At 41.5% G+C, this 25,967-nt stretch overlaps 2 protein-coding genes across 2 annotated transcripts; both read left to right on the top strand.

Moving 5' to 3' along the window:
- Positions 1–275: 275 nt before the first annotated feature.
- Positions 276–7,545, top strand: LOC309581303 (arylacetamide deacetylase-like 4; the record flags this gene model as incomplete). Its single annotated transcript, XM_082295847.1, has 4 exons — positions 276–446; positions 4,345–4,561; positions 6,004–6,067; positions 6,774–7,545. The coding sequence occupies 4 exons, from the start codon at positions 276–278 to the stop codon at positions 7,543–7,545; spliced, it is 1,224 nt and encodes a 407-aa protein (XP_082151973.1).
- Positions 7,546–12,184: 4,639 nt separating this feature from the next.
- On the top strand, positions 12,185–17,831 carry LOC309581306 (arylacetamide deacetylase-like 4; the record flags this gene model as incomplete). Its single annotated transcript, XM_082295850.1, has 4 exons — positions 12,185–12,340; positions 14,754–14,970; positions 15,899–15,962; positions 17,057–17,831. 4 exons carry the CDS (start codon positions 12,185–12,187, stop codon positions 17,829–17,831), a joined length of 1,212 nt encoding a protein of 403 aa, XP_082151976.1.
- Between the last annotated feature and the right edge of the window lie 8,136 nt (positions 17,832–25,967).

Here is a 25,967-nt window from a genome sequence, read left to right as displayed (position 1 = left end):
AAAGCAGATGAAAAATAAAGCCCATTTGCAATTTGGAATATACAAATGAATGGTGTTTCATGGAAGTGATTGTGCTACATATGAGCTTGGATCATGCCAATGTGCAGTTGTCACAGCCGGATGTTTGCAGGCTTCCAGCACCTGTCAGCCCTGCCTGGAGGAGGAGGGCATGGGGAATTTGGTATGCAAATGACTTCTCTGTGGAATCAGTCTGGAGGATATAAATACTGACAGAATCATATCAAACTGTGTCTAATTATTCCCACCAAAGAAAAATGGAATCCTATTATATTCTGGTTTTAATTGCAGGAATTTTAGTTGCTTTTATATTGCTGGTTTTAATTGCAACTGATCATAATTTCTTCAAGGCAGAGATTCTTCCTGATGTTGACCAGCCAGCAAAGCTCCGCTTTTATCACTGTATGTACACTCTGATGGAAATTCTGGTGAGTTTATCACGCACTGGGGTACTGGGATTTTCAGGAAAGTTAAAACTTGAGTATGAAGATAGACATCTAAATATTTCAACTACATGTAATGGGAAGCACACAGTAGTACAGAATTAAAGGCCAAAAGTTGATTTGGTTTCTATTACCATATATAAAGCAGCCAGGATGAGGTGAGTTCTTTTAATACTGAGATATCCATTTTTATGCTGCAATTGTATATTTCTATAGTGAAATGACTGGTCCTGTGGATGACAGGAGGACTGTGGATATCATTTACATGAATAATAACCCAAATTTTTATATCTCAGTGCACTCTGATATATGTAAGGCAATTTCCTAAATTCTGAGCTATCTGCAGTAATTTTCTTATCCTTGTTTCTGTTCTTATTCTGCAGTGAATTACTGAGTCTTAATTAGATGTCATAGAACCAGGTAGGCTGGAAGACACCTCCAGAAGTCATCTAATTGAACATCCTGCCAAAGCAGGTTTAGACCTGTTATCACTTATTATCTAAGTACCCGTAAGCCAGACTCACTGTGCTGAGGGCTTTGCCATCACAGGAAGTAACAGCTTTTGCCCAAAAAGCTTTCAAAGTAGGCAACAGCAGCATGTAGGAGCAGCCTAAGCCCTGTCACGTCTGGCATGCAACATGTCAAAAGAAAGCCCGCGGGAAAATCAGAGTGGTTTCTCTGATGTTTGTATGAAGCTCACCTCAATTCTCTAATCTCCAATTATACAGAAAGAACACAGGAACTTGGGCCAACGTCCTGAGAGGTGATTAGGGCCATTACCATCTATTAAAGACTTAGGTGGGTTGCTTGAACTTGCACAGCAGCATTCACCAGATTCAGTGGTTGCTCCTGATTCTCCAGTGGTACCTTTCAGCCTTTTCTGCCGTGAAAGAAGAGGCTGCTGTCCTTGCATATCACATACTGCTCTTTGTGTTATGTCATATATAAACTTAATATAATAATACAACCGTAATATTATAATATGACATTGTTATTAAATCCTTTAATTTCCCTACTTGGTGGGTGAAAAGATTCTTTCAGGTGATACTTTTAACCCATTTTCACAGCTTTTAAGTGTCTGTAATGGCATATGTGCATATCCTCTCTTCTTTGATAATACATTCCCTAAGCTTCAGCTTCCTTTCTCTGAATAGTTTTTAAGAAGCGTTTCACCACTTGCTAAGCATTGAATCCACTCAATACCTATTTTTCTTTCAAAAGCCTTTAGGCATCTGCTGATACTTTGGGTGAATTTCTGGTTTATGTTTTTGCTCAGAGGAGCAGCCCTCACAGTAAGGACTTTACAGGTTTCTTATTAAGTGCATAATGCTTTGTGTATGACACGTATGCCATTAACTTATCCTGCTCATCCTGATGAATGCTGCTCTTCCTGTGCCATCAGTCTGTGGCATCACTGTGCCAGTAATGTGTCTGTACTGTATGCTCCTATAAAAACCTCTTTTTCCACAAAACAGTCTTTTCCTCTTTTCTTCCACCTTACTTGCAGTATGTCTTAGAAAAGCTGCAGCACAAGATAAATGTGTACCTTCAACCAGAAGGTACACAAATGATGCTCCTACAGCATCTGTCCACATCCCCTGTCATAAAGAGATCAATGACCATCTCAAATGGAAGAGATGAGAAGAAGCCTCCTGGCTTTTGTTTTAAACTACTCAGACAGATCTGTGTTCAGACTAACTGTGCATATTGCACCATGATATGAAGTTTTGTTGATAATTACAGTGGTTGGAAGAGCACACTTCAGAGTGACTGACAGACTGATGTAGTCCTAAAGTCCATGAAGCTCAAATTGAGTGGGTTTTGCTGCTTTTGTGATTTCGTAATTATTTAAAAGTAAAAATCTGGTCCCCATATGATCTTCCACATAAAAAGACAGTTTGTGCCAGAATTTAGGTGTTTCAGCAAATAGTTTTTCAAAGACCCTGTTTCACAAGAAAAGCTGACATTCATACACATATGCCCATTTTTGGACCTGGTTTATGTAATACATTTCACCTACTAACACTGATCACATCTGTCTAGAAATAGTCAAACCTTTTAGGTTTTTAATGTATTGCTATAGGTTCTGAAGTATTTCCTAACTATTGATTAAGAAGTTTTTCAACAGAGTATATACCAAATTCCCACTTCTCCTTCATGACAGTTTTCCCTGAATTTGGAGATGCCTTTGTGATGTCAGGAATTCCTAAGACAAGGCAAGGAAAGAGGATATTTAGACATGATGCTCTGATGGCAAGTTTCTCATATATATTACTGTCATCTGAAAGCACTGTATAAACTCAAAGCTGTTAGAAAATTCAAATGAGATTAAATAGCAATTCTGCCAACTTCAGACATTCCAAAACCTTAACTCCAACAGAAGGACTGACTTAAGAGTCATCAGAGTTTTGAAAATTGCTGTTTGGAAAAGATTAGATTCACCCTGTGCTTTCTGCCACCATTGCCTTGGGTCTTACAGTCGTTTTCCCCTTTGCCATGATACCTAAAAATGTACTTTTTCAAATGTAAGGCAAGAACTGCGGCCATCCATTCGTCTCTTAAACCACCCCAAGCACTGCTTGCATTTGTGGCACAGTGTTATGAAAAAACTCCAGATTATCTCTGGATTCCCATCTTGGTTTCCAACTGATTTTCTCCCTCTTCCATGGCTCATGGTTTCTTTTATTACTCCTCCCCCACCTTGTTTATTGCAGACTGGTGTAGATCATTAGGATGAAAGGATCTGTGGTACACAGGTTGAAAGAAACAATTTACACAAGCAGAGCTGGCCTTTAGTTTGTAAGCAATTGATACAGAGAATTCTGTGGCTTAGAAAAGAACAATACAGTTTGCAAATAGCTTGTGATGATTATCATCATTCCAGAAGAGTGAATTGCAGTAGTCCAGAAGAGCATTTAAGTCACCATGTAATAGGAAATGTTATTTTAGCAGGAAATACATCCATTACAACATGTGTTTGAAGTAGAGGAGGATTTCACTGTGATCTTTACACTGTCTTAATTATCAGCAGTTGACTGGCCTTGGATAAGGAAATGTTTTGACACATCTAACAAACCTTCCCTGTCTTCAGAATATTTGGTTTTTTGCTGATTAGACATAAAAAACTGACTGCAGAGTAATTTATGAATAGCTGTGAAATCTTGAAAAAGGCAGTGGTTTCACTGATGGAGGAGATAAGATTCAGAACCATTTTCATCAGTTCCTCATTTGGGCCAGCAGCCCCTCAGTAATGATTATAGACACAATGATTTTCTTACAGCTTGTTCTCACTGACCCCATGGCAGGGAGGTGACCCAACAGCGTCAAGTCACCCAGTCTTGCCCACGGACTGGCCTGAGTCTTTTTTCCCCCAGTATGATAATCCTGTCAAGAGAGGGACATTTTCATCTCACCTAACCTTAAATATTGTACCTGTGGCATCTGAAGTACAGTTTATAATCCATGGAGATGAAAAGACACCTCCAGAGCTTGATTTAACACACCCTGAGTTGGAACCATCCTCAGGAAATGCCTCTTTCTATTCACTCATATGAACGGAGCCTCGGGCCTCCCAGCTTCCACCTGAGCAAATGCCTGTTGTTACTTGTGGTAAATCCCGATCACAGGAACAAGAAAGTACTTATAAAAGACATTTAATGGAACAAGTATTACAGCATTCTTCCTGCAATCATGAAGATGTAAATTTTCATGTTCTTAACTAAAATCCCAAAGACAGTTATTTGTGGGAATCCTAAAAACTAGCAAATAACCAACCCAATTATCCTAGAGACAGTGTAGGGGAAAGTAGGTTGTGGCCTTTACAGTGTGGGAAGACTTGTATTCCCTATAGTAATTTATCATTTTTCCTGTTATATCTATTTAGGCAAAGAACTTAAACCGCTTGGGTATTGTTGAGGAGCACACATTTATCAGGCTGATCACAGAAGGAGTCCCGGCATGCCGGGATTCCCAGCTCTTCATTAAAGATCTGCATTTTGATGGGGTACCTGTGAGGATTTACCTCCCAAGAGAACCATCTGCAAGCAAACGGAGAGGAGTCATCTTCTTCCATGGAGGATGCGGCATTTTCGGAAGCATCAGTAAGGAACTGAAAGAGAAAATGTGACTATTTAGCATTGTTAACTGCCTATTTTTAAAAACTCCTGACCCCAGGAAGTGATTGAAGTTTAGTTTGAGAGACTGGAGATAGAAAGCACTTAGTGCTTGTTTTTACTTTTGAAACCCTCTAATCTGCACTTATTTAGTATTTAAATTATTTTTTATAGGATACAGCACTCTTTATCATAGAACCATTAGGATCATAAAATGGTTTGGGTAGAAGTGACTGTAAATATAATCTTGTTCCACCCCCTGCCATGGGCAGGGACACCTTCCACTATCCCAGGTTGCTCCAAGCACCATCCAGCCTGGCCTTGGACACTTCAGGGATGGGGCAGCCACAGCTGCTCTGGGCAACCTTTGCCAGGGCCTCCCCACCCTCATAATAAAAATGTGTTCCTTACATGCAAATGAATTCTATCTTCTTGTCACTGTTGTACCAAGAACGGCAAAAAACGACACAAGTCTAGTTTCAGGTTAAGTGGCCCAAAGTGGCTCTATTTAATTATATCAATCAGCTTATATAGCTTTGTTCACAAGGCTGGCATAACACTATTGGTTGCTTGACCATCTGCCTCTCAGAGTGATTGGCGGAATGCTCTGACACCCATTTTCAAAATATTTTCCCAGTGTGGAAAACAAAGACACAAAACAGCCTGCACCTGTGAAATAGTTTACAGAATCTCAAACTGTTTCCCAGCTAGTTTGTGTGAGAAAGGAGACTTTCACAGGCGGCTGTAGAAAGCTAGAAAATTTCTCTGCCAGCCTTTTAGCATCCACATCCTGTCTCAGTTTAAAACCACTGCCCATTCTCTAATAGTAATAATCACAATAATTCCTTATTTTCCACACAGACTAATGATCTCTCTAGATGTATGAACTACACAGTAAGTCCTGATGACCAAAAGTCTTGATTATTTCTATCCTAAAGAAAATTTGGGTACTCACTAAATAGACAAGGGGCCCACAAGCAATCATGGTAATATGTCATAAAAATAAAAGGGACAATACTGACTGATATTACTGTAGTAAATATCACCGTATCCTGCAGCCGTAGGGAGGAGGAGAGAAATCCAACAGCAGGAATTGTGCAGCAAGACTGATTTATTTAATTATTTTACAAACTCTTCTATAGACTTTTTTCTTCATAGTCTAATTGGACAAAGGATCAGCCACCCCTTGGGGGTGATTGACTAAAATCCTAAAATATCCATTGTCAAAATATTTTTCTACTGTACTAGAAACAAAGCTCGGCAAGGTCACAGGTGTTCATGATTTATAAACTCTGCGAATATCTTCTGTGAGAGAGAAAAGTATCCCACAGTTTAGAAGAAGCAGGAAAATTCCTTGCTAACAGCATTTTTGTATCCACAGACTGAAGTTTTCTAAGATGTTAATTACATCAAAAACATTTGTTCTTCAGGAAGTTATGAAAGAATATGCCGGTACATAGCCAGAAAATCTGATTCAGTGGTTGTGTCTGTTGGGTAAGTGAGATACAAGCAGTGCTAATCCCAGAATTAGAGAATTCTGCAGCTTTCCCCCTGCTTCCCCCACACCCCTGAACTTACATTTCTTTGAATATAAGAAAAGAAACTGAGCTTTAGTGCTGTCTTCCCCACACTGCTGCTATGTGGGAGCAAGCATGTGCCATGGAATGGCAGTGGAAATACCTGATCCAGGGTTAGAGTTACAGGTTTGTTCATTGTACATCACTATCACCACAGAAACCATTACCTTTGTTTGGTAATAAGAAATTATAAGCCAAATAGCAGATTTTAATATTTGAGGGGAATATTTAAAATCATCTGGGATGATATTAAAGAGTAAATAGCGAGTCTAAAATTTAGTATTTTTTAAAACCAGCATGGACCACTGTTTCCTTTTAAAGATGTTTTGATTATGGAAAAGAGGTGATGGTATAAAGAAATCTTAATTTCCAACAAATTCTTCCATCAACAAATTCTTCCATGAAAAAGTTTATTATTAAGGGATTAAATTGGGAGGAATTGGTTTTGAGAAGGAAATGGAGGGAAAGTTGTTCTGGTTCGCTTCAGCATGTAAAACTTTAAACTAGATGTAATTAGTGATATAATTAATATTGGTTTGTGGGAGTTTTTGCAACTGCATGGGATGTATTTCAGATGAGACACTCAGCAATGTGTAACACCAGCTGCCTTTTCTACCTCTCAGGTATCATTTAGCACCTGAGCACAAGTATCCAGCCCAAACTCTGGAATGTCTCACTGCTACCGTTCACTTCCTGAAGACTGCAGAGACCTACGGGGTGGATCCCGCTCGGATTATTGTTTGTGGGGACAGCGTAGGGGGCACATATACTGCCAGTGTTTGCCAAGAACTAGGGCATAGGACAGACATCACAAAGATCTGTGCCCAGGTGCTGATCTATCCATTTCTCCAAGCACTGAACTTCAATCTGCCATCTTACCAGAAAAATGCTGCTGTTGCCTTCTTGTCCCGGGAGCGCACAGTCCATTTTATTCTCAAATACCTGAATAAGGATTGCTCTCTGAAGGAACCAATTTTGGCTGGTTCTCATGTTCCTGAGAGTATAAATTTGAAATATAGGAAATGGATAAATCCAGATCTTATCCCAGACGTATTTAAACTGGGCCATAAACCACCACTCCCCACTTTGTTTTTACCTCAAGTCCATGAAGAAGTGCAAGAACTGTTTGAGCCCTGGTTCTCCCCGCTGCTGGCAGAGGATGCTGTTGTTTGTACCCTCCCTGACACCTGTATTGTCACCTGTGAGCACGATGTGCTCAGGGATGAAGGGCTGTTGTACAAGAAACGCTTAGAGGACAACAATGTACATGTGACCTGGCACCACGTGGAAAAAGGCTTTCACAGTGCACTGGGATTTTTTGGATATGGTATTTTCTCTTTCCCATCATCAAGTACAATAGTGAACCACACTGTAGACTTTATAAAAGGCTATTAAATAATTTTCTTGCATACAGTGCACTGGTATTTAGAAAGAGTATGATTCAATTAAATGATTCAATTAACTATTTATTAGCTATTCATCCATCAAGGCAAGATCTTATTAGCATAGTCTGCTGAATTCTGATTCTTACTTGCTATTACCTAGGAAGATGATGTTTAGGGGTTTTTTGTAAGCTTGCTTTGCTGTTCTCTTCTTGCATTGTAAGAATTTTTATTCTCTTCATATGTCAAAGAATAAAAACTCACCATAACAAAAAACATTCTAAATGTGTGGATAAAAAATCCATGCAGCATGTGAGTAATTAGCCACGTGCACACACAGGCCCACCTAGTGCCCCCAAAATCAGCATGGCAATACCTCTTGAGACCGGAGATTCCTTGCCTACTTCAGGGGTGAGTAGTAGTCACCATCATAGTGTGTGTGCAGACAACCAATAGCTTTGAATTTATGTGTAAAATCTGAAGGAAGGAATTAGGTGTACTTACAAACCTGATTTTAAAGGGAAATGGGGGACAGATAGGTTGGTACAGCTCACATGCTGCATGAGATGGGTATCAGGAGGTACCTGAGACTGCAACAGAGATGCAGTGAGGGAGAACTGCTCAAAAGTAATTGAGTGTCCTCTGAATTATATTCTAGAAAGTTCCTTTCTGAGCAGCACTTGGTTGTATTCAAGGAAGACAGAAACATAAGGGGTTTTGCCCTACTGTAATCAGAGAAATAATCAACTTGCTTACCTGGCTATTGGGGAGAAAGGATATAAACAGCATGGAAACTGCCAAAATAATTTCTGTGAATATCCAAAGCCAAAGAAAAATCTTAGCTCAATTGCTGTATTGCTGTAATTGTTACATTGCTTATTAGGAGAGATCCACCTTTGCTAAACTCAGATGCCAAGATAATTGCCACTGCATAGCAAAATAGCTAGGCATGCAATGCCTAGGGATTGTAAAATGTTTAACTGTTGTGCAACCACCTTGCCTTTGTAATATCCCTGCACACACAACTGTGGAAAGAGACAAACTGTGAGTAGGAAGAAGATGGTGGGCTGAATGCTCTGTCACCATGCTAATGAATGCTGGTGACAGGTGAGCCGGTTCACATCTCTGCAGAAACAAGTCACTGCGTGAGGGTTCACGTTCTCCAGTCCCCCTCAGCAAAATGAAATTATATTTCTTCATTCTCTGTTAACACAACAGAGAGTTTATTTGTTTCATTTTTCCTGTTGCAGACATAGCAATTTGCTCTTCAAGCAAAGAAATTCTTCTGGGGTAAATAATGTGATAGTTCCAAATGCTCCACTCTTTGAGGACTTCAGGATTTGCCTTGGTTACGAAGATAAAGGTTGGGTTACCAGCTCACATGCTGCTAGCTGAAGCTGGGCCAGCAGAATCTGTATCTACTATAAAAGCCTTGCAAGAAGTTGAATAACATTGGAGCAGTTGGAGAAGGCTGGCAAGTGCCAGAACTAAGGAGGTCTGTACAATTCCACCTTGTACTCTGTAAGTTATGAGATGGTCACAGACAATCTCATGCTATTTTACACACCGCATGATACTTGTCAGTTCAGCAACCCAATACTTGTTTTCTCTCCTTTATCGGTCTCTGGAGTTACGCCTCATTTATGGGCCAGTGTCCAAACTTGACACTGATCTACTCCTGATACATTTTTCCATGGCCCTTTATCCACTGGTCTTTAATTTACTACAGATAATAACAAATTTAGCTTTATAATATGTCAGCAGCATTATTTGTTCTCTTAAACACACATTTTAATCACGGGTTATAACCATTGAGTGCAGATGGGTAAGCAGAGAACAGCAAGTGCTGAAATAATGTATTCCTTTAGTTTAGTCATGACTCACAGATTTTCTAAACTTTACGAAATCACAAGATCTAACTGTGTCCATGGAACTTCCTGTCCTTTAATTCGAATTACAGATCTGCTATGTGTCTTGCATTGCTAAGATAGAAGGTTTGAAGACATTCTTATGGTTTCCAAAGCGTGGAATTTTCAAGTAGAAATTAAATAAAAATTCAAGTATGAAACATAATGACACCTACAGAATTATGGACACCAATGTCATTCCACAAGGAATTATGCAGCCAGAGAGTGAGGACTGACAAGCCCAGCTGCAGTTCAAGTTCAGGCTTCCAGCACCAGATGGCTCTCAAGCTCTGCAGAACCAAAAAGGAGCTTCTTGGGTCACGAAGCACTTTCTCTGGAATGTTTACCAGTATCCCAGTACATGCTTCCATTCACAGTGAGTTCCTGTTGAAAGCTAATCACACCACAATCCAGAGGCAGGGAATGCTTTACATCTGTTACACCTGGCTCAGTCTCTCCCCTTGCATGTCCCACACAACAGAAAAAGAACAAGGAATGACAAGATTTCAGGCTCTAACATTTAGCTTTTCACTGGAAATAGTAAGAAAGGGACTCCCTGGTGTAGTAGAAAATGGGCCTGGTCTATCCTCTGATCTATCTCACAGGAGCAGAGACAAGGTTAAAAAATGATCAGAAGCTAGAGAAAGCATTTATTTGAAAGATTGTTTAGGGAATGGTTTTCTTCATCCTGATCCTCAAGTATGTGAATTGCTGAGACTAAATTTACAAAGCATTAAGTACTACTCTGTACCTGCCACGCCCAAAGGAAAAAACCGCATTATTACTTCAGAAACCAACTAGTTTGTTTCTTTGACAGCTTCCAGCACATCCAGTCTTTGTGTGGATCCCCTGGGGTGTTGTGATGTCTGAACCTTGTCAACGTGCCCAAAAGAGTCCAAGACCTACCAGCTGTTGGTGAATTGGCGCCAAAAACATTTACAACACAGAAGAACAATATGTGGTAAGAACTGCAGTACAAAGGATCTGTCACAGGTGTCAAGAGCCTTCTTAGATCCCCAGAGGGGCCAAATCTGATAAGTGTACTTAGACCACATCTCACCTCCTGGGACAGCAGCGTTTAGCAAATGCCAATTAAATACTTCCACTAATAAATGCTGAGGAAGGGAGTTGCAATTGTGTTTTGTGCAACAGTATTTCCCAATGCTCTTGTCTGAGCTATAAGAAAGCTGAACCCTCTTGTGCATCTCCATCCTGATGGGTTTGAATTCACCACTGCTATTTCCCAAGAGTGCCCCAATTGCCAGGCAACGTACCTTTCACCAACATCTCTTATCGAGATGGGCATCAAATACCACAAAGAAGGATAAACAAAAAGGAATCTGATTTTACACTTAGCATGTGAATAACCTTCTGGCAAGGGAGGGAGAGGCATGAGGACATTGGAAAATGGAAAGCCACAAAGAGTTGTTGGACAAAATGAAGAAACAGTTTGGGCAGAGAAAGGCAGAACATGGAATCAAGCTGCTTCTCAGAAAGTGTATCACCAGACTCAAAAATGAAGTTCCATCCTGTTTATTCTAAACAGTTTCTGAAGTCAGGTATCAAGCCTGAGCCGTTTCCTATGCAGGTCATAGGCTATGCGTGCTAAAGCCCTGGGGTTCTCTGTCTTTAGTTTCATTTTATTATACAATTCAAGGTCAGCTCATCCCTTATATTATTATTATTTAGGAAAAAATTTTACACACATATTTTACCCACACTGAGATTTTTCAGAACGAGAATCTGCTGCCTTCACAGTCTGAGCAGACTGCTAAAAACACACTGTTCCCAAAGGTGACATCACATGTCACCTGTGCTTTACAGGGTTTTTTTTGCTTCAGGTTAAACCTTATCACTAATGATTTGTGTATGGAAAATTATGTTAGCTCCAGAGGAAGATCCTAAAGCTCACCACAGAAAAGAGTGGGCTGCTGATGTCTAATCAGTGCTACCAGCCCTGAAACCATGAAGTCCAAGTCTAGTTTTCATCAGTTGGAATAATATTTCTACCCGGAATGACATCTGTACATAATATCTTCCTGGGAGAACAGAGACTGCAGCACTGCCAGGCACAACCAAGAGGCAGATAAAAAACCAAAGAAAACCCGACCAAATACAGCAGCTGGTGCAGGAAAAGAGAGAGCCACTGAGGAGGATGAGACAAGAACACCTCTCAGGCCAGCTGCCTCTGGCTCCACTGGACTCAGAGGTGCAATGGCACAGCAGCATCTAAAATCTGCCATCACAGGTGATGAAACGTGCTTGTGACACTGAGCCTTGATTTCAATAAAAGTCTGAAAAAGTAAGGCATGGAGTCAGAATAAAGCAAGAATCTTGAGTTGCTCAGAACATGATTACCAAGAAATGCTGTGCAGGAACTCACAAATAATAAAGACTTGCCTGTAATCAAAAACAGGGAGAGACAGAACAAGTTTTTTCTTCTCATAAGCTGGCACTACAATGATCCATCAAGTCACGGTTCTGCTGCGATGGGCACGGCCTTGTTCCCTGGAAATGTGAAAACCACTTATGCAAGCCTCTCCCGCAATTAGTTGTTACTGTCTAATTGTATGGTGGGGTTACCACATGTTCTCGTCTTCCTATTAGCATTTTTAAAAGCTGGATTATGAGCTACGTATGACGGGAACAGCTAATCCTGTGCCTTTACCTTAGAAATCCTGAAGTCTGAAAAAGGGGGAGGAGACCACAGCTGGTTCCTTCTCGGGTTCCTACCAGCACAGCAAGATGGAACTTCTCCTGGCCATTTTTCTCACTGTTTTGACTGGCATTGTGGCAATTGCTTTCTATTATGAACACCCCAAAGCAGAAATTCCTCATGGAATCAGTGAGCGTCAAAAGCTTTATGCTCTTCATTACTGCCTTAATTTTGGGTTTGGTCTGGTAAGTAAAACTTAATTAAAGGCTTGAGTTTTTAATTCTGTTTCTGTTAGAGTGATAATGGTTTGGTGATGTTTATTAGAATCAATGTTTAAATAAATTGCAAATATGCAACTGGACTGATTAGGTGATGTAAGCAGATTCCTTCAGCTGGGCTGGGTATAACAGACTCCCCTGTTTGCTATCCAGCACCAAAGGCAGTATTTTTGAAAAATAAAATCGGGCATACTGTGCAATTCCCAGTTTTTTCTGACAGCCTGTGTTTTAGCTTTTCATTCGTGTTGCCTCAAGGCAGTGCTGGAATGCTTAGAAGGTAACTTGCCCTGTGTATGTGGAATTTCTACTCCGTATAACACTGTGCTTGCTTACAGAGTGAGCAGCTAAATGATGTCTGTGATCTCAGCTCTCTCCTACAACCTGTCACTCTCCTCCTGAGTGATCTGAAGAGAGCTGCCACATTCATCCTCATTTGCCTTTCAATATACCTAAACAACTTTCTTATTTGAGACAGTACACATAATACCTAAAGCGACTTTCTGTGTCATTGTTTTTGGCACATTTTTGATCGTTCCTCCCTTTTCATCCTTGTTTCTTTTCAAAACTAAAACATGACACGCACTTGGCTTTCTGTTTCATCAATCATCCTGTCCTGAATTAACTGCTGCCCGTCATTTTAAAAACCCTTCTCTGATACCTAAACCAAGCTTCTTTTAGTTGTTTAACTTGTGAAAAGAACCTGTTCAGTCTCTCTGGGTTGTGCATTACATTTCACTTCAATTCTATGTTCTAATGTTGTTAATTCTTCCTTTCTTTTCCTGACCCATTGCTTAGTAAGTTTTCTTTGAAGTCAGTGAGCTCCCAAGAAGGTGACTCACCACTCTCTGGTGCCACACCCAGGCCTCAACACTGCTTTGATAGCAAACCAATAAAATAGGATAGTAATTGAAGTCAAAGTTAGTTTTCTTACAAGTATTATACAGTGTATAAACATCCACATTTTCTAAACACTGTGATTACTCTTTATCCATCAAAGTTTTATCTTTGTGTAATTCATTTGTTAAAAGTGAAACTGCAGAATTTAGAAATTTACTGGTGATCTACGTAGTTTTTACTTCTGATCGTACAATTTTGTATCCTTTCTGCTGGCCAGTGAGAGGCCAAGCACAAGCACAGTTCCACACCGCCTGAAAGGAGCAGAGAGATAAGGACATTAATGGAGGGTTAAACCAAAGTTTAAATGCAAGTAGAGTGTAAGTCATGTAGCAACTCTTGCTGTGGCCGTTAGGCAAATTACTTACGCCAAATCCTTTCAAGGGCTGATATCCATGATGTCAAAACTGCATGGAAAATTAAAATTTACTAGTATTTCCAGTCTTCAGCTGGGATAAAAGGCAAGACCAAACACGGTGTTTGGTAAGGTCTCCTAGGACTCCTTTTAGTAATTTCAAGACAAAGATGATCTTCATATTCCATACAAATATAGCTAAATGCAGGCTTAACCTTTACTGTTACAAAAGTATTAGTGTGAGGAAAGAAAGCACCAGAGAGAAACTGAAGAATAAAGAAGTAAAGCTATTTTCCCACTGACACAGACCAGGAGTTCTGTAGAAAGAATTGGTATGAGACTAAAACTTTGCCACAAGACAATCCTTCCTGTGTATGGGATCAGCTCTTCAGATGGCCTAAAATAGGATGCCTACACCAAATTTAACAGGACCATGTTGCTGAGCTACATGAGGTCTGTGAAATATGAGGTGAAAGCCACAAGGGCAGGTTTTTAAGATCCTTTGTATGTACAATTCTCCTTGAAATGCATATCCATGAATAATGGCAGCACAACAAATTACATTACTCATTAGAGAAGTCTGCCGCGGAAGTAGTGCAAAATTGAATCCAATATAGTGGAAATACAGTGATACTGCCTCATGTTTTTCACCTTGAGCAGGAATAGACTAGACTAGGCTACAAGTGAAACAGCTTAAAGCCATGTGGATGTGATGGAGTAGACAAGCACAGAGTGACATAAGAACCTTAGCCCAAGTGTTTAAGTAAGAATCAGTGAGCTGTGAGAAGATCAAGCCAGGGTTCAAAGCTATTCTTGGTCAGGAGGACAGCTGTGGTAGATGCTATGGATTTTTTTTTCTGCAAGTTTAAAAGCAGTGTGAGTTTGGGAAACAAAACTATTGGATACATTTCTTCATCCAAAGCTGAAGTTTAAAATACTGTAACTACTCTCTCCTTATTTTGTTCAGGCACTGAAACAACTGACCAGGTGAAGTATTTGACACCTTTTATCTACTATTAGGAGTTTGATTGTTTTCCTACTGAATTGGCCATGGAGTTTTAAATTTTTTTCATTATCAGTCTCCAGATTAGATAGAAATTTGCACTAATTTGTGGTTTCTTTTATCACCAGGCAACATTTTTGGACAAAGTAGGTATCATCTCAGAGGTCCATCTCCTCAGGATTATAATGGAGACAATACCACCATTTAAAGATAAACGTCTTCTTATCAAAGACTTAAGGTTTGAAACGGTTAAAGTGAGAATTTACCAGCCAAAAACATCAAACAATAGCCAAAGACGGGGAATCCTTTATTTCCATGGAGGAGTTGGCTGGTTGGGAAGTATCCGTAAGTAATATAAACAATACGAGCTATAGCTACACACAGCGTCCAGAAAGGGTCAGGCTGGAAGGGACCACAGCAGGTCAGCTGGTCCCACCTCCCTGCTCCAGCAGGGCCATCCCAGAGCACAGGGCACAGGATTGTGTCCAGAGAGCTCCAGAATATTCCCAGTGAGGGAGACTCCACAAACACACACCACAGAGTTTCTGACCTGATACAATATATCTTAAATTATGAGAAGAGTTAGTAGATTAAGCATTATAAATAAAAAAAAAATAATTTCAGGACAGTAGAATCAATTTATTTACATGCAGGATGCATCATGTTAAATTGTCTTTACATGGGCTGTGTATCTAGAATATTCTCTGATCATTTTTAATACCTGTTTTCTTCCTTCCTCCTCATGCTTACGAGGAAAGTTGAAAATCTCATTAGCATTTTATTTCTTATTTAAAGCACCCAATTTTTGTTCACACGTGTGTACAAGCTTCTATATGTGTATTGTGCTGTGTGTCTTTACAGTGGAAAAACAAGGACAAAACACATTTTGGAATTTGAATTGGAAAGAGGTCAGATGATGCCTCATGCACAAGAAAAATTCTTGTACTGGATTTAGCAGGTTTTTTGTTGTTTTTTGTAAACAACTTCTCCCCTTCAAAACCACTTCAGAAGTGGCAGCAGTGGTGCTATAACTTTTAGGCTATAACTTTTCAAGGAGGGGACCAAAACCATGCATTGGTTTAAATTCTGGGTTTCCTACAGGCCAGAAGATTCTTACAGGTGTAAGGAAATGGTGAGCAGTGCCCAGATCAGCCCATGCCACATGCTATACATGTTGCATTAGCCATGCAACAGAGATAAGAATTTCAGAGTATTTTCATTCAATTTATTTTTAAAGCAAGTTATAATTCCACTGAATTATTTTGTTTTACAGGGGCCTATGAAAGAACGTGCCGCTATTTCTGCAGGAAGACCAATTCAGTGGTGGTGTGTGTTGGGTAAGTGGAGCCAGCCCAGACACTCTGACCCTGGGTTTGTAAGCCTTTACTGCAGCCAAGCTCCTTGTAAAGTACCTATATTTAATGGTCCCGTGCCTTTTGCCAGCAGTAATTCATCTTGGGAGGAAATAGTCAACTAATCTCCAATTGCTTATTTCCAAATGAAATCCATTACAGTAATTTTATAATTTGTAGCTACCACTAAGACGTGAGGATGTTTTTGTTTTCTAGAGCCATATTCAAACCACCTTAGGCTGAAAGCCTGAAGTGTAACTGTTTCTCTTGAAAGCACAGTTGCCCACACCCCCAAATACTCATTTTAGAAGTTCTGAAAAATATAAGAACCTCATGAGTTTAAAACAAGAGGTTACAAACCAAGTGTGACATATCCACCCTCAAAATCTATACACTTGACTCTATTGTCTTAAATTCTTCAGTAAGTTATACTTGGAGGCATGATGCATTTCCATGAAGAAGTGGAGGCAGGAAATCCACATCTAACTTGCATTCAGCCTCAGATGACCATTAAAAATATTTCTCTGATGAGTTGTAATGCTTTTTTAAAAGAAACAAAAAGTTCGGGAAAAGAGTTGGTGTCTAAGGAGTTGATTACAATTGCACTAACTGCTATTTACATAGTAAAATACTTGAAGAACCAGTAACTCATTGATTCTGCTTAAAGAATTCAGCTTCCAGAACACTGAAAACCTTTCAGATTTTCATTATCAATTTTCTATGCTGATATTCTCTAACAATTTGTTGTTAAATGTTCACTTCATTTTCTAACTGGAATTAGTGATAACTGATTGTCACACCTGCCTTGCCAGCTTATTCTAAACCAACTCTCATGTGCTTTCAGTCACTTACAAGATATGTAAAGAAGTATTTTGCAAAGGAAGAACAGCATAGTGACTCTCCCAAACATTAACAGTAGCAAATAATACATCAAAAGCACTAATTTGGATCAATTATGTTACTGCAATTATAATCTCAGAGTATTTTCCTGTCTTTTGAGAGAAATAAATGAACTACAAGATTCCACTGGGCCCATTCACTAGAAATGACTGTGCTAAAATACTTTCACCCCTATTTAGGTATCGTTTAGCTCCTGAGCACCCATTCCCAGCCCAGTTTGAGGACTGTCTCACTGCTGCTATCCACTTTCTGAGGACTGCACAAGACCATGGAGTTGACCCTTCCCGCATTGTCGTCTGTGGAGACAGCAGTGGAGGGACACTCACTGCTGCCGTTGCCCAAGCACTGGTGAACAGAAGAGATCTCCCAAAGCTGAGAGCACAAATCCTAATATATCCTTTTCTCCAGTGTGTGGACTTCAATTTGCCTTCTTATCAGCAGAACGAGAAAGTCCCCATTTTGCTAAAGGAACGAACCCTTGTTCTTGGCTTGAAGTATGTTAATGAAGACTTGTGCCTCGAAGAATTATTTAAAGGTTGTCATGTTTCAGAAGATCGGAGACTGAAATATCAGAAATGGGTGAGTCCTGACTACATTCCTCTGGAGTTTAAAACAAGAGGTTTCAAACCAAGTCCAATATATCCACCCTCAAAACAAATCTGTGAAGTGGTCAAGTCCATGTTTGACCCTGTTTTTTCACCACTGTTGGCTGAAGACAGTGTTATTGCTCGGCTCCCTGAGACTTTCATTTTGACCTGTGAATTTGATGTGCTTAGAGATGATGGACTGCTGTACAAGAAGCGATTAGAGGACCACGGTATAAAAGTGACCTGGTGCCATCTGCAAGAGGGATTCCATGGAACAGTGTTCTTAGCGCTTTTTGGCAGGGTGGTAGGATTCCGCTCTGGAACTAAAGGCCTGGAAAAGATAGTAAATTTTCTAAGACTGATGTAAAATTCTATTTCTTGCTTTCTTTTCCTGATTCCTATCTCCTTTTACTTACAAAGTTCTTCTTAAAAATCCTCAATTTTCCTTTTCTTAAATCATCACCTTAAATTTCTGCACTGCATCTGCCTTCTTTTTACCCAGTAAGTTGATTGCATGATGGCCTTTGCTTAATTTTCTCTTAGGAGAGGCAAAATCAGGTGAATTTACATTTCTTTCTTCTACCACCTCTTTAGTTTTCTCTTGTAGCCATTAAAGATCTCATCCTTATAGCAAGGGGTCTGCAATGTGGTCTGGTTCAGTAAAGTTCTGGTACTATTAGAACACAAACCACATTTGAAAACAGCCTGGGGTAGGTAACAGGATGTGAATCTACAGGGTCAGTGTATAAAGAGTATGGTCAATGACTTAGGAAAGCCTATATCTGGTGAGAGCTGAATTTGAGACAAGCTTAAAGAGAACTGAATGTAGCAGGAAAAATGTGAACATAGACAGAAATTACAGAAGGGGAAGAAAAGGAGAGGAAGAGAGGGAAAGGGCAGGCTTGGAACTACAGATACTATAACAAGTATTGGTTAAGGAAAACAACATCTATTTAAAAAATCATGCATATACATTTTATATATAGATAATAGATATATGGGAATATAAAGTAATATCGGTTCCTTTACAAAGGAACTGCACTGCCTGAGGCAGGAAGGACTCTTCCTTTGGGGGACAGTGTCAAGTGCCATCACAGAGAAAGGAGACTGAGGAAAAAAAAAAAATCAAAGTTCGGGTCAGTCTTAAACTATTTACAACAAGAGATGAACGATCAAGTAAACCAATACAAAATAAAATGGCATAACAAAAGTGTAAAGCTCTTTTCTCAGAAATGAACTTAAGTATTGCCAGAAATGTCAGTATAAATGTTTTAATGACACCATTCTGAGGTGAATGTATAACTGTATGTTGCGGTTTAGGGTTCTTACTTTTCTTTCTTTCTCTCAGGGAATTTTCTCCGCTTTGTGTTGCTAGGGGACAATAACGGCCGGATACTTAAGAAAGACAAAAGAAGTTGCCAAGCTCAGGGGAGGAGGGCATTCGGCTTCCTGCACTCCTCTTATCTGAGGGTTTCTCTCACAGGGACAGAGATACCTCGAGAACTGGGCTGGGAAAAAAGGGGCTGGGGCAGTTGCTAGCTCCTCCTTGGAAGAATTCACCACCACTGCATGATCCTCTATTCTGCTGTCTTCTACCATAAGTGGAGCTCTGCTGTAAGAGTGGCTGTTGCACTGGGGGCTTATTAACATCCTACCTCACCAAACAAAGGACCCTTCAACATCTGCTGGGGTGCCTCAGGGGAAAGCCCAGCATCCCCGAGCCCCTTTCCCCTCCCAGGCGGTCTCTCTCTGCTGTGTTCAAGAGCCGGGCTACTGCTGCCCACCCCCCGCCGTTTTTCTGCCACTGCTCCTGGTTTTCCCCTACACTGTAGCTCTGCACCCCTGCCCTACCGGGACACCCAGCGGTTCCAGCTACAACTGCAGTTTCTGCCACCTCTTGCATGCTGCCCTGCCACTCCAGCTGCTGCTCCAAGGTTCCTGCTAATATAAACAAAATTGCTCAATCAAAATTTATAAAGAAATGACATTTATTATGCGACCGAAATATCGGTTTCAAACGCCATGATCGAGAAAAACAGCACCGAGCCCGGGGTCGGAGCTGGGTGAACACGCATAGATCTGATCTCTATCGCATCAGACCTCCCAAGTTCACGAATGCTGCTTTGGCTGGTCCCTTTTTATACAGTTTTTGGGTAGAGTCCGAATTAATTCTATTCTTCTCGTATTCATGAAGTTTTCTTGTCCCGGAGTTGGGCTGCACAAAGCCTTTCCTGGGTCTGATGAATTGTCCATCCCGGGTGATGAGTGGGCTATTTCTGCTGATGGATGGGCCATCTCTGGTTCCTGGAACAGTTGTGATAAGATCTAACCCCACCTAGGTGGAATTCTCACTTATTGTGAAAGAAATACTTTTAGTGTTGTGAAATTTTTCCTCTCAACCAGGCTGGTGCAGGGATTTTGAAACTCGGTCTCTGTAGGGTCTGATTACATTCCAGTTTTATACATAATAGCATGAATTACATATTTTATTTATAACAATTCCCCCCCCCCCCTTTTTATATGGAAACATTAATTCGTGCTACTTTTTGTTACTATAAAAAAATAGAAATACTATCATCAAATATTTACTACAAATATAAAGGTATGAATATTGAAACAAAAGAATTCTTTTTAGTCATAGCTATTTAGTTTTACTTGTAACTCTAGCTTTTTCTCCTTTATCTGCTTTTCAAACTTTATCAGAACCTTGGCAGCTAGTCTCGGGTCCATGGGCATCTCAGCTATTTGCATACCTTGTACTACTGAGTGTATTAATCTAAGAAAACATGGTATCATGCAGGGTATGAATATCACCCCAGTTGCTGAACAAAGTATGAAAAATGCTGCTTTCTTCCACCACGTACCATCAAATAATTGTTTTCACCAAGATGCTTGTAAGATGGAATTCCATTTTTGGACTGGAACATGTGCCACCTTTTTGATTACAGCTGCGAGGTCCCTGATGGTCTCTCCAATATTCTTTTAAGTCTTCTAAGGATTGGTAAGGGTTAGCTCCAGATTGCTTGTACCAGCAAAAGGTTGACTCGACTATTCCAATCACAATTTGCTTTTATTTTTTTTTTTTTTTTTTACTCCAATATCTTGCAGGGGGTTCTGGTTGCCAGATTTTACTTTTGTTATTTGAATATATATATATTGCTAGGGTGGATATACATGGGTTGTATCTCACAACCTCAGTATATTCCCTTTTTTCCCTGCTGATGCAAATTATTCCTATTACTCGTTGGTCTAGAATCTAACCTTCAGGCCTCTGTGTAGTCATTGAGAACTGATTTCTATCTCTTTTTAGAAGTTGTTCTGGAGCTAAGCCTTCACCCTTCCAAGGCCATTTTTTTTGCTGATTTCAGCCCCCCACATATCCAACAGTTGGATAAACCTAACTCAGTAGTGATTTCTTGCATTAAGTCTATGAAGAAGTTAGTGTTAGGGGTTGACCATTCCCAATTATTATACGGCTTTTCTAGTAGGTCGTATTGTTTGCTTAATGCCAATAGTCTCTCTTGTTCTATTCTCTTTTTTCTTATTTCTGATTCTTGTCTCTTGAGCTCTAATGCTACCTGTTTCATAATGCTTTCTGGGTCCATGCCATCTCTGTTCTTAGAAAAGCAAAAGATGTTAGCATATTGCAAGCATGCCCTGTCATCATTTTCTTCAAGGTGGTCTAGTATAACAGGTTCATTGCTCAGGGTTAGTTTACCTTGATATTTTAAATTTTGCCCCACCTAGTAGGTTTTTCCATTTATAATACACATGTTTAATGTAGAGGTATCATAGCACAGATTGTTAACCTGAAAGTAGGCCACAAAAATGGGTTTCATTTTTCCTCCTATCCCAACAGTCTGATTACATTGGTTGCAAGTTGGAATAGGTTTTTGTGTGGCTTCTCTTTTATATCTATTAAGGTGGTGTCTACTTTTAATAGGAGGTGCCCTTGACTGCCCATGCTTAGAGCTTGCAACTTGGGGGTAGCACAAAATTACCCCATTTGTTTTACATATTTGGAATCGAGTGCCGTTTATATGACAGGTCTTGCCTTTCTTTCTGATTTCACAGACCTCTGGGACTTGATATGTACCCTGTTCCTTTAAGAGGCTTGGCAGACACAGCTTACACCTCTCGGTGAGGTTTTCCCTCTCAGTGTAGGACCAGCTATCCGGCTGTAGGTTAGCTGTCTGGCATACGGCTAGGCATCTTCTCGGCAGCAGGAATATTGTCCTGGGATCCTGTGGCCAGATGGAGCTGCATACACGCCCCACCTAGAGAGTTTAACTGTGTCAGTCCCGCAGGGTACTTTATTTAACCTGCGACACTCGACAGTCAGAATCTGCGCCAAAGAGTCCAATTTTCTCCTTACTTCATTTTTGTATAGGTGATACTACTTTAAAGAATCCAATTATATTATACTCAAATTTGTAGCAAGCTGTAAAGCATGGCTAGTCAAGTTTTGTTCTTCTTCTAAACACTTTGTACACAAGTCTCTGAGTCTATAGCCCCTTTGGCAATGAGTAACCCAAACCTCATGACAATATTCACACTCAAGAGACAAACGGGTAACATGTACAAGCAATTACAATACAACTTATCTGGTCTCTCCCAGTCATTTGCCGGGCCGGCACAGTCTTTTTTTTTTAAGTCCTCTGGGGCAGAAGTGATCCTCCACTCAGGTGTCTCTTCTTGAAGTCCTGTTTTCTTCACTGAGAAGCGTGCGTCCAGCCTCTCTCTGCTGTCTGAACCGCTGCGTCAGTCCGTGCCTTCTCAATCTCTGTAGATTCCTGTTAATTTCTAATAGCTATGGTTGTATTTGTCCATTCTCTATCCCGGGGTGTCCTACTGGCATCCCGTATAACATTCTGAAAGGTGACAGCCTTGTCTCTGAGTGCAGCATAGTTCTGATATTTAACAAGGCTAAGGGGAGACATTTTACCCATGTCATTTTTGTTTCCAGCATTAATTTAGATAATTGAGCTTTTAGTGTCTGATTCTTTTTTTTTTTTTTTTTTCAACTTGATCCGAACTCTGAGGGTGCTAAGGAGTGTGATACTCCCATTGAATTCTCAGAGCTTCAGCCAATTGCTTAATAATTTTTGAGGTGAAATGTGTTCCTTGATCTGAATCTATGTAGTCTATTATACCATATCGGGGTATAATTTCTTCCAATAATATCTTTGAAACTGTCTGGGCTGTTGCCCTTGAGGTAGGGAAAGCCTCCACCCAGTGGGTTAGTTTATCAACTAATACCAACAAATTTTTATATCTTCTGACTTAAGGAAGCTCAGTAAAATCTATTTGGATCCTTTCAAAAGGCTGATGAGCAGCAGGACGACTTCCCAGTACTGCCTGCCGGGAGTTAGCCCGGTTTATTCTCTGGCATATCACGCACCCCTGTATCTCCTGCTTTGCTAATTCATAAATACCCTTACATCCGAAAAATTTTAAAAATTGATTTGCTAGGGCCCTTGCCCCCCAATGAGTTTGCTGGTGCAGTCTTTTTAGAATTTTTTTCTACTATATTCCTTTGACAGTAGCTCCCTCCCATCTGGTAACCTCCACTTACCTTCTTCTTGTTTTGCTCCTATTTTTAGGTAGTCTTCAATCTCCTTTTTTTGGGGGGGTTGTGGGGGGTATTCTTTGGGTTCTCCTTGCTCGACCTCTGGGGTACTTACCTTTAATAATGTTTCGTCTTCGCCTCTTTATCAGCTCCTCGGGTCTGGAACTGCATTCCTGTATGCACTATTGAAATCGCCTCTGGCTCCCTGACAGCTTCCAGGCTCTGTTTCATTATTTCCCCATGGATTAATCCTCTCCCTCTGGTGTTAATTAGCTCTCTTTCTTCCCAAATTTTCCCAAAAGTGTGTATCACACCAAATGCATACTTGGAGTCTGTAAAAATAGTTCCTCCCCCCCCCCCCCTTTTTTTTTTTTTTTTTTTGGTTAGCCAATGTCCCAGGTATTCTACCTCGGGATCAGTGAACTGGGGTTTTGAGTTGGAGACTTTTAACCCCTTGTCTCCTAAGAAATTTAACAACCTTATAGTGGCTTTTCTCACATGCCTTTCTGCTGGTCCAGCCACCAGCAAGCCATTCAGGCACGGAGGCAGCCTGGCTCCCCGAACAAAACCGGCTGAGCAATTGCTCAAGAGCCCGACCAAACAAGCTCGGTGAGTCCACAAACCCCTGAGGCAAGGAGGCTCACCCGAGCCGCCGCTCCCAGCGGGTTCCCGGATCCCCCCACCGAAAAGTGAAACAATCCCAGCTCTCCTCTGCCAGAGTACAAGTCCAAAAGGCACCTCTCAAGTCTACCACACCACACCAGGTATCTGAGGTGGGGTGCCACCCAGCAAAGTGCACGGATTAGGGGACCGTGGGGGAACAGCGCCCCAGCTATTACTTGCTTTAGTCTCTTTCTCCCTTCTATAGGAAGAGGATATTGTTTAACCCTTAATCAGATCTTCTGGCCTTTTAATCTCGATACGAATGGGTGTCATTTCTATTCTGCCTGCCTCTCCTTTGGTATACTCGACTTTCGGATTCACCTTGTCTTTATCTTCTATGGTTAGTTTGTATAAGCTCACTACAAACTGTGACTCCTGAACAATCAAGCTTACCTCCAAAGCCACCATCAAAGCTCTTCCTAACAAATTGCAGTTCGCCTCTTCAATCAACAAAACATTTCCTAGGCACGTCCTGGTTTCAGATTCAAACTCTACATTTTTAATAACCGGGACCTTAAAGGATTCCCCTTTTTCTCCGACCACCGTCGGGGTGTCTTTGCTTGTTGTACATCCGCTCGGCAGTCGCTGAACGGTGGTTTGTTCAGCTCCCGAGTCTACAAAAAAATTAGTTCTTCTTTAGGGGTGCGACTTTAAATTTTATCAAGGGCTTCCTGGACCTTAAATTGAGAAGCCTCTGACAGTACTAGATTTCCTGAAAGATTTTCTCATCTTTCATCCTTCTCCCATGAATCAACCCCTTTTTCTTCTTGTGTGCTAAATATTTGAGATCTGCTCAAACTTTGGTGTTTGCTTCTCCTTTAAGAGAAACGGCAGAAGCGTTCGTTGCCAGGGGAACGGTGCAGGCGAAGCGGGGGGGGGGGGGGATAGGAGGTGGGAATCCTCTCCGGGGCTGATTCTTCCAGGAGAGGGGGGGGATAAGCGGAAAGTGCCGCTGGAACTGGCAAGGGGACAAGCTCCTCTGATGGGCACCAGAGCCTGGCATGGACTCCGTGCTGCTGCTGAACCCTGTGCGGGGCTGCAGCCGGGTTCAATGGAGCTGTGTCAGACAACGCAGCGGGGGCAGGGGCCGGCGGAACGGCCGCGGACATCGGGACCGGGGCCGGAGCCGAGACTGGGGCTACCACCGTGGCCGGGGCAGGGGCACGGGCGGGAGGCCGTAAGGGGATGCTGGTCTGCCGCCGGACCCGCAGGGGCTGGAGGGGGCGGCGGGAACACCGGGGCTACCGGCGGAGCTGCAGCCGCTGGGACAAGCGGTGGAGCCGCGGGCGGTGCCTGAGAGCCGGGACAGGCGGGACCTCGGGCTCCGGGAGCGGCGGCGCAACAGGAGCCTGGGCTTGGGGGGGGGGGGGGGGCAATGCTTCCAAGGGGGCTCAACCCCTCTCTTCTTGTTTGCCTTTTTCTCCTTTCCTTGGGTTTATTTCTCCTTTCGGGACAGTCCCCCCAATGTTCTAGTATCCAGCTATGGGACTATCTCTCGGGATTTCAGGTATCCCTTGTTCCTTCCCACCCCCTGATTTTTCTTGGGGTTTTCTCGGGATTTTACCCTTTTTCTGTTCCATCTTAAAGAGCAAAAAAAAAAAAAATTACTTCTTACCTGGACTTTGCGCAGAGTCCTCTAAGTTCCTGAATTCGGTACCGTTTCGAATTTGTATTTAATATGTTACTGGTATAGTAGCCCTCGCAGAGGACCGGTCTGGGGGTTTTCCTCCGGTAACTGCTCTCAAAGTTCTAACTTTTACCTGGACTAAATATGTCCGAGACTAGGGGGCTTACCAGTCCTTGAACTCGATAAAGGATGTACCCTTCCCCCTAGCTGTCCGCGACCAATCCCCCGAATTTTTCGATTTATTCAGGCTTGACGTGGAAAAAAATTAGGCTTTTCTTTCGCTTCCCCCGTGACCAACCTCTTCCCTCGCAGGAAAGAGGAACTGCGATCTTGGGGTCCACACTCGCTTCGTGACAATATCACGTCTCACACACACGCTCGGTCGCCCTCACTCAACCACGCAATACTTACGGTCCGTTTTCCTGCGTGGATTCTTCATGCATGTAGATTTTTATGAGTGAATTACCCTGCCACGGCTCCGGGGATCCCACCCTGAGTCCCCCCCAAGTTCCCTGAGAGCTCGTTTTATTTCCTTTTCTCTATCGAGGTGCTACTTTAAATTAGGTTCGTTGATACGATTGGTCCGCGGGATCCCCTGTCCAGCCAGGCCGCTAGAAAAATTAGCGGGGCGCCTCCTGACCGAA

Source organism: Coloeus monedula (assembly GCF_965178545.1).
Source record: "Coloeus monedula genome assembly, chromosome: 22".
Lineage (NCBI taxonomy): Eukaryota > Metazoa > Chordata > Aves > Passeriformes > Corvidae > Coloeus > Coloeus monedula.
The sequence above is the reverse complement of the archived record's forward strand: the minus strand, read 5'-3'. Positions and strand labels throughout refer to the sequence as shown.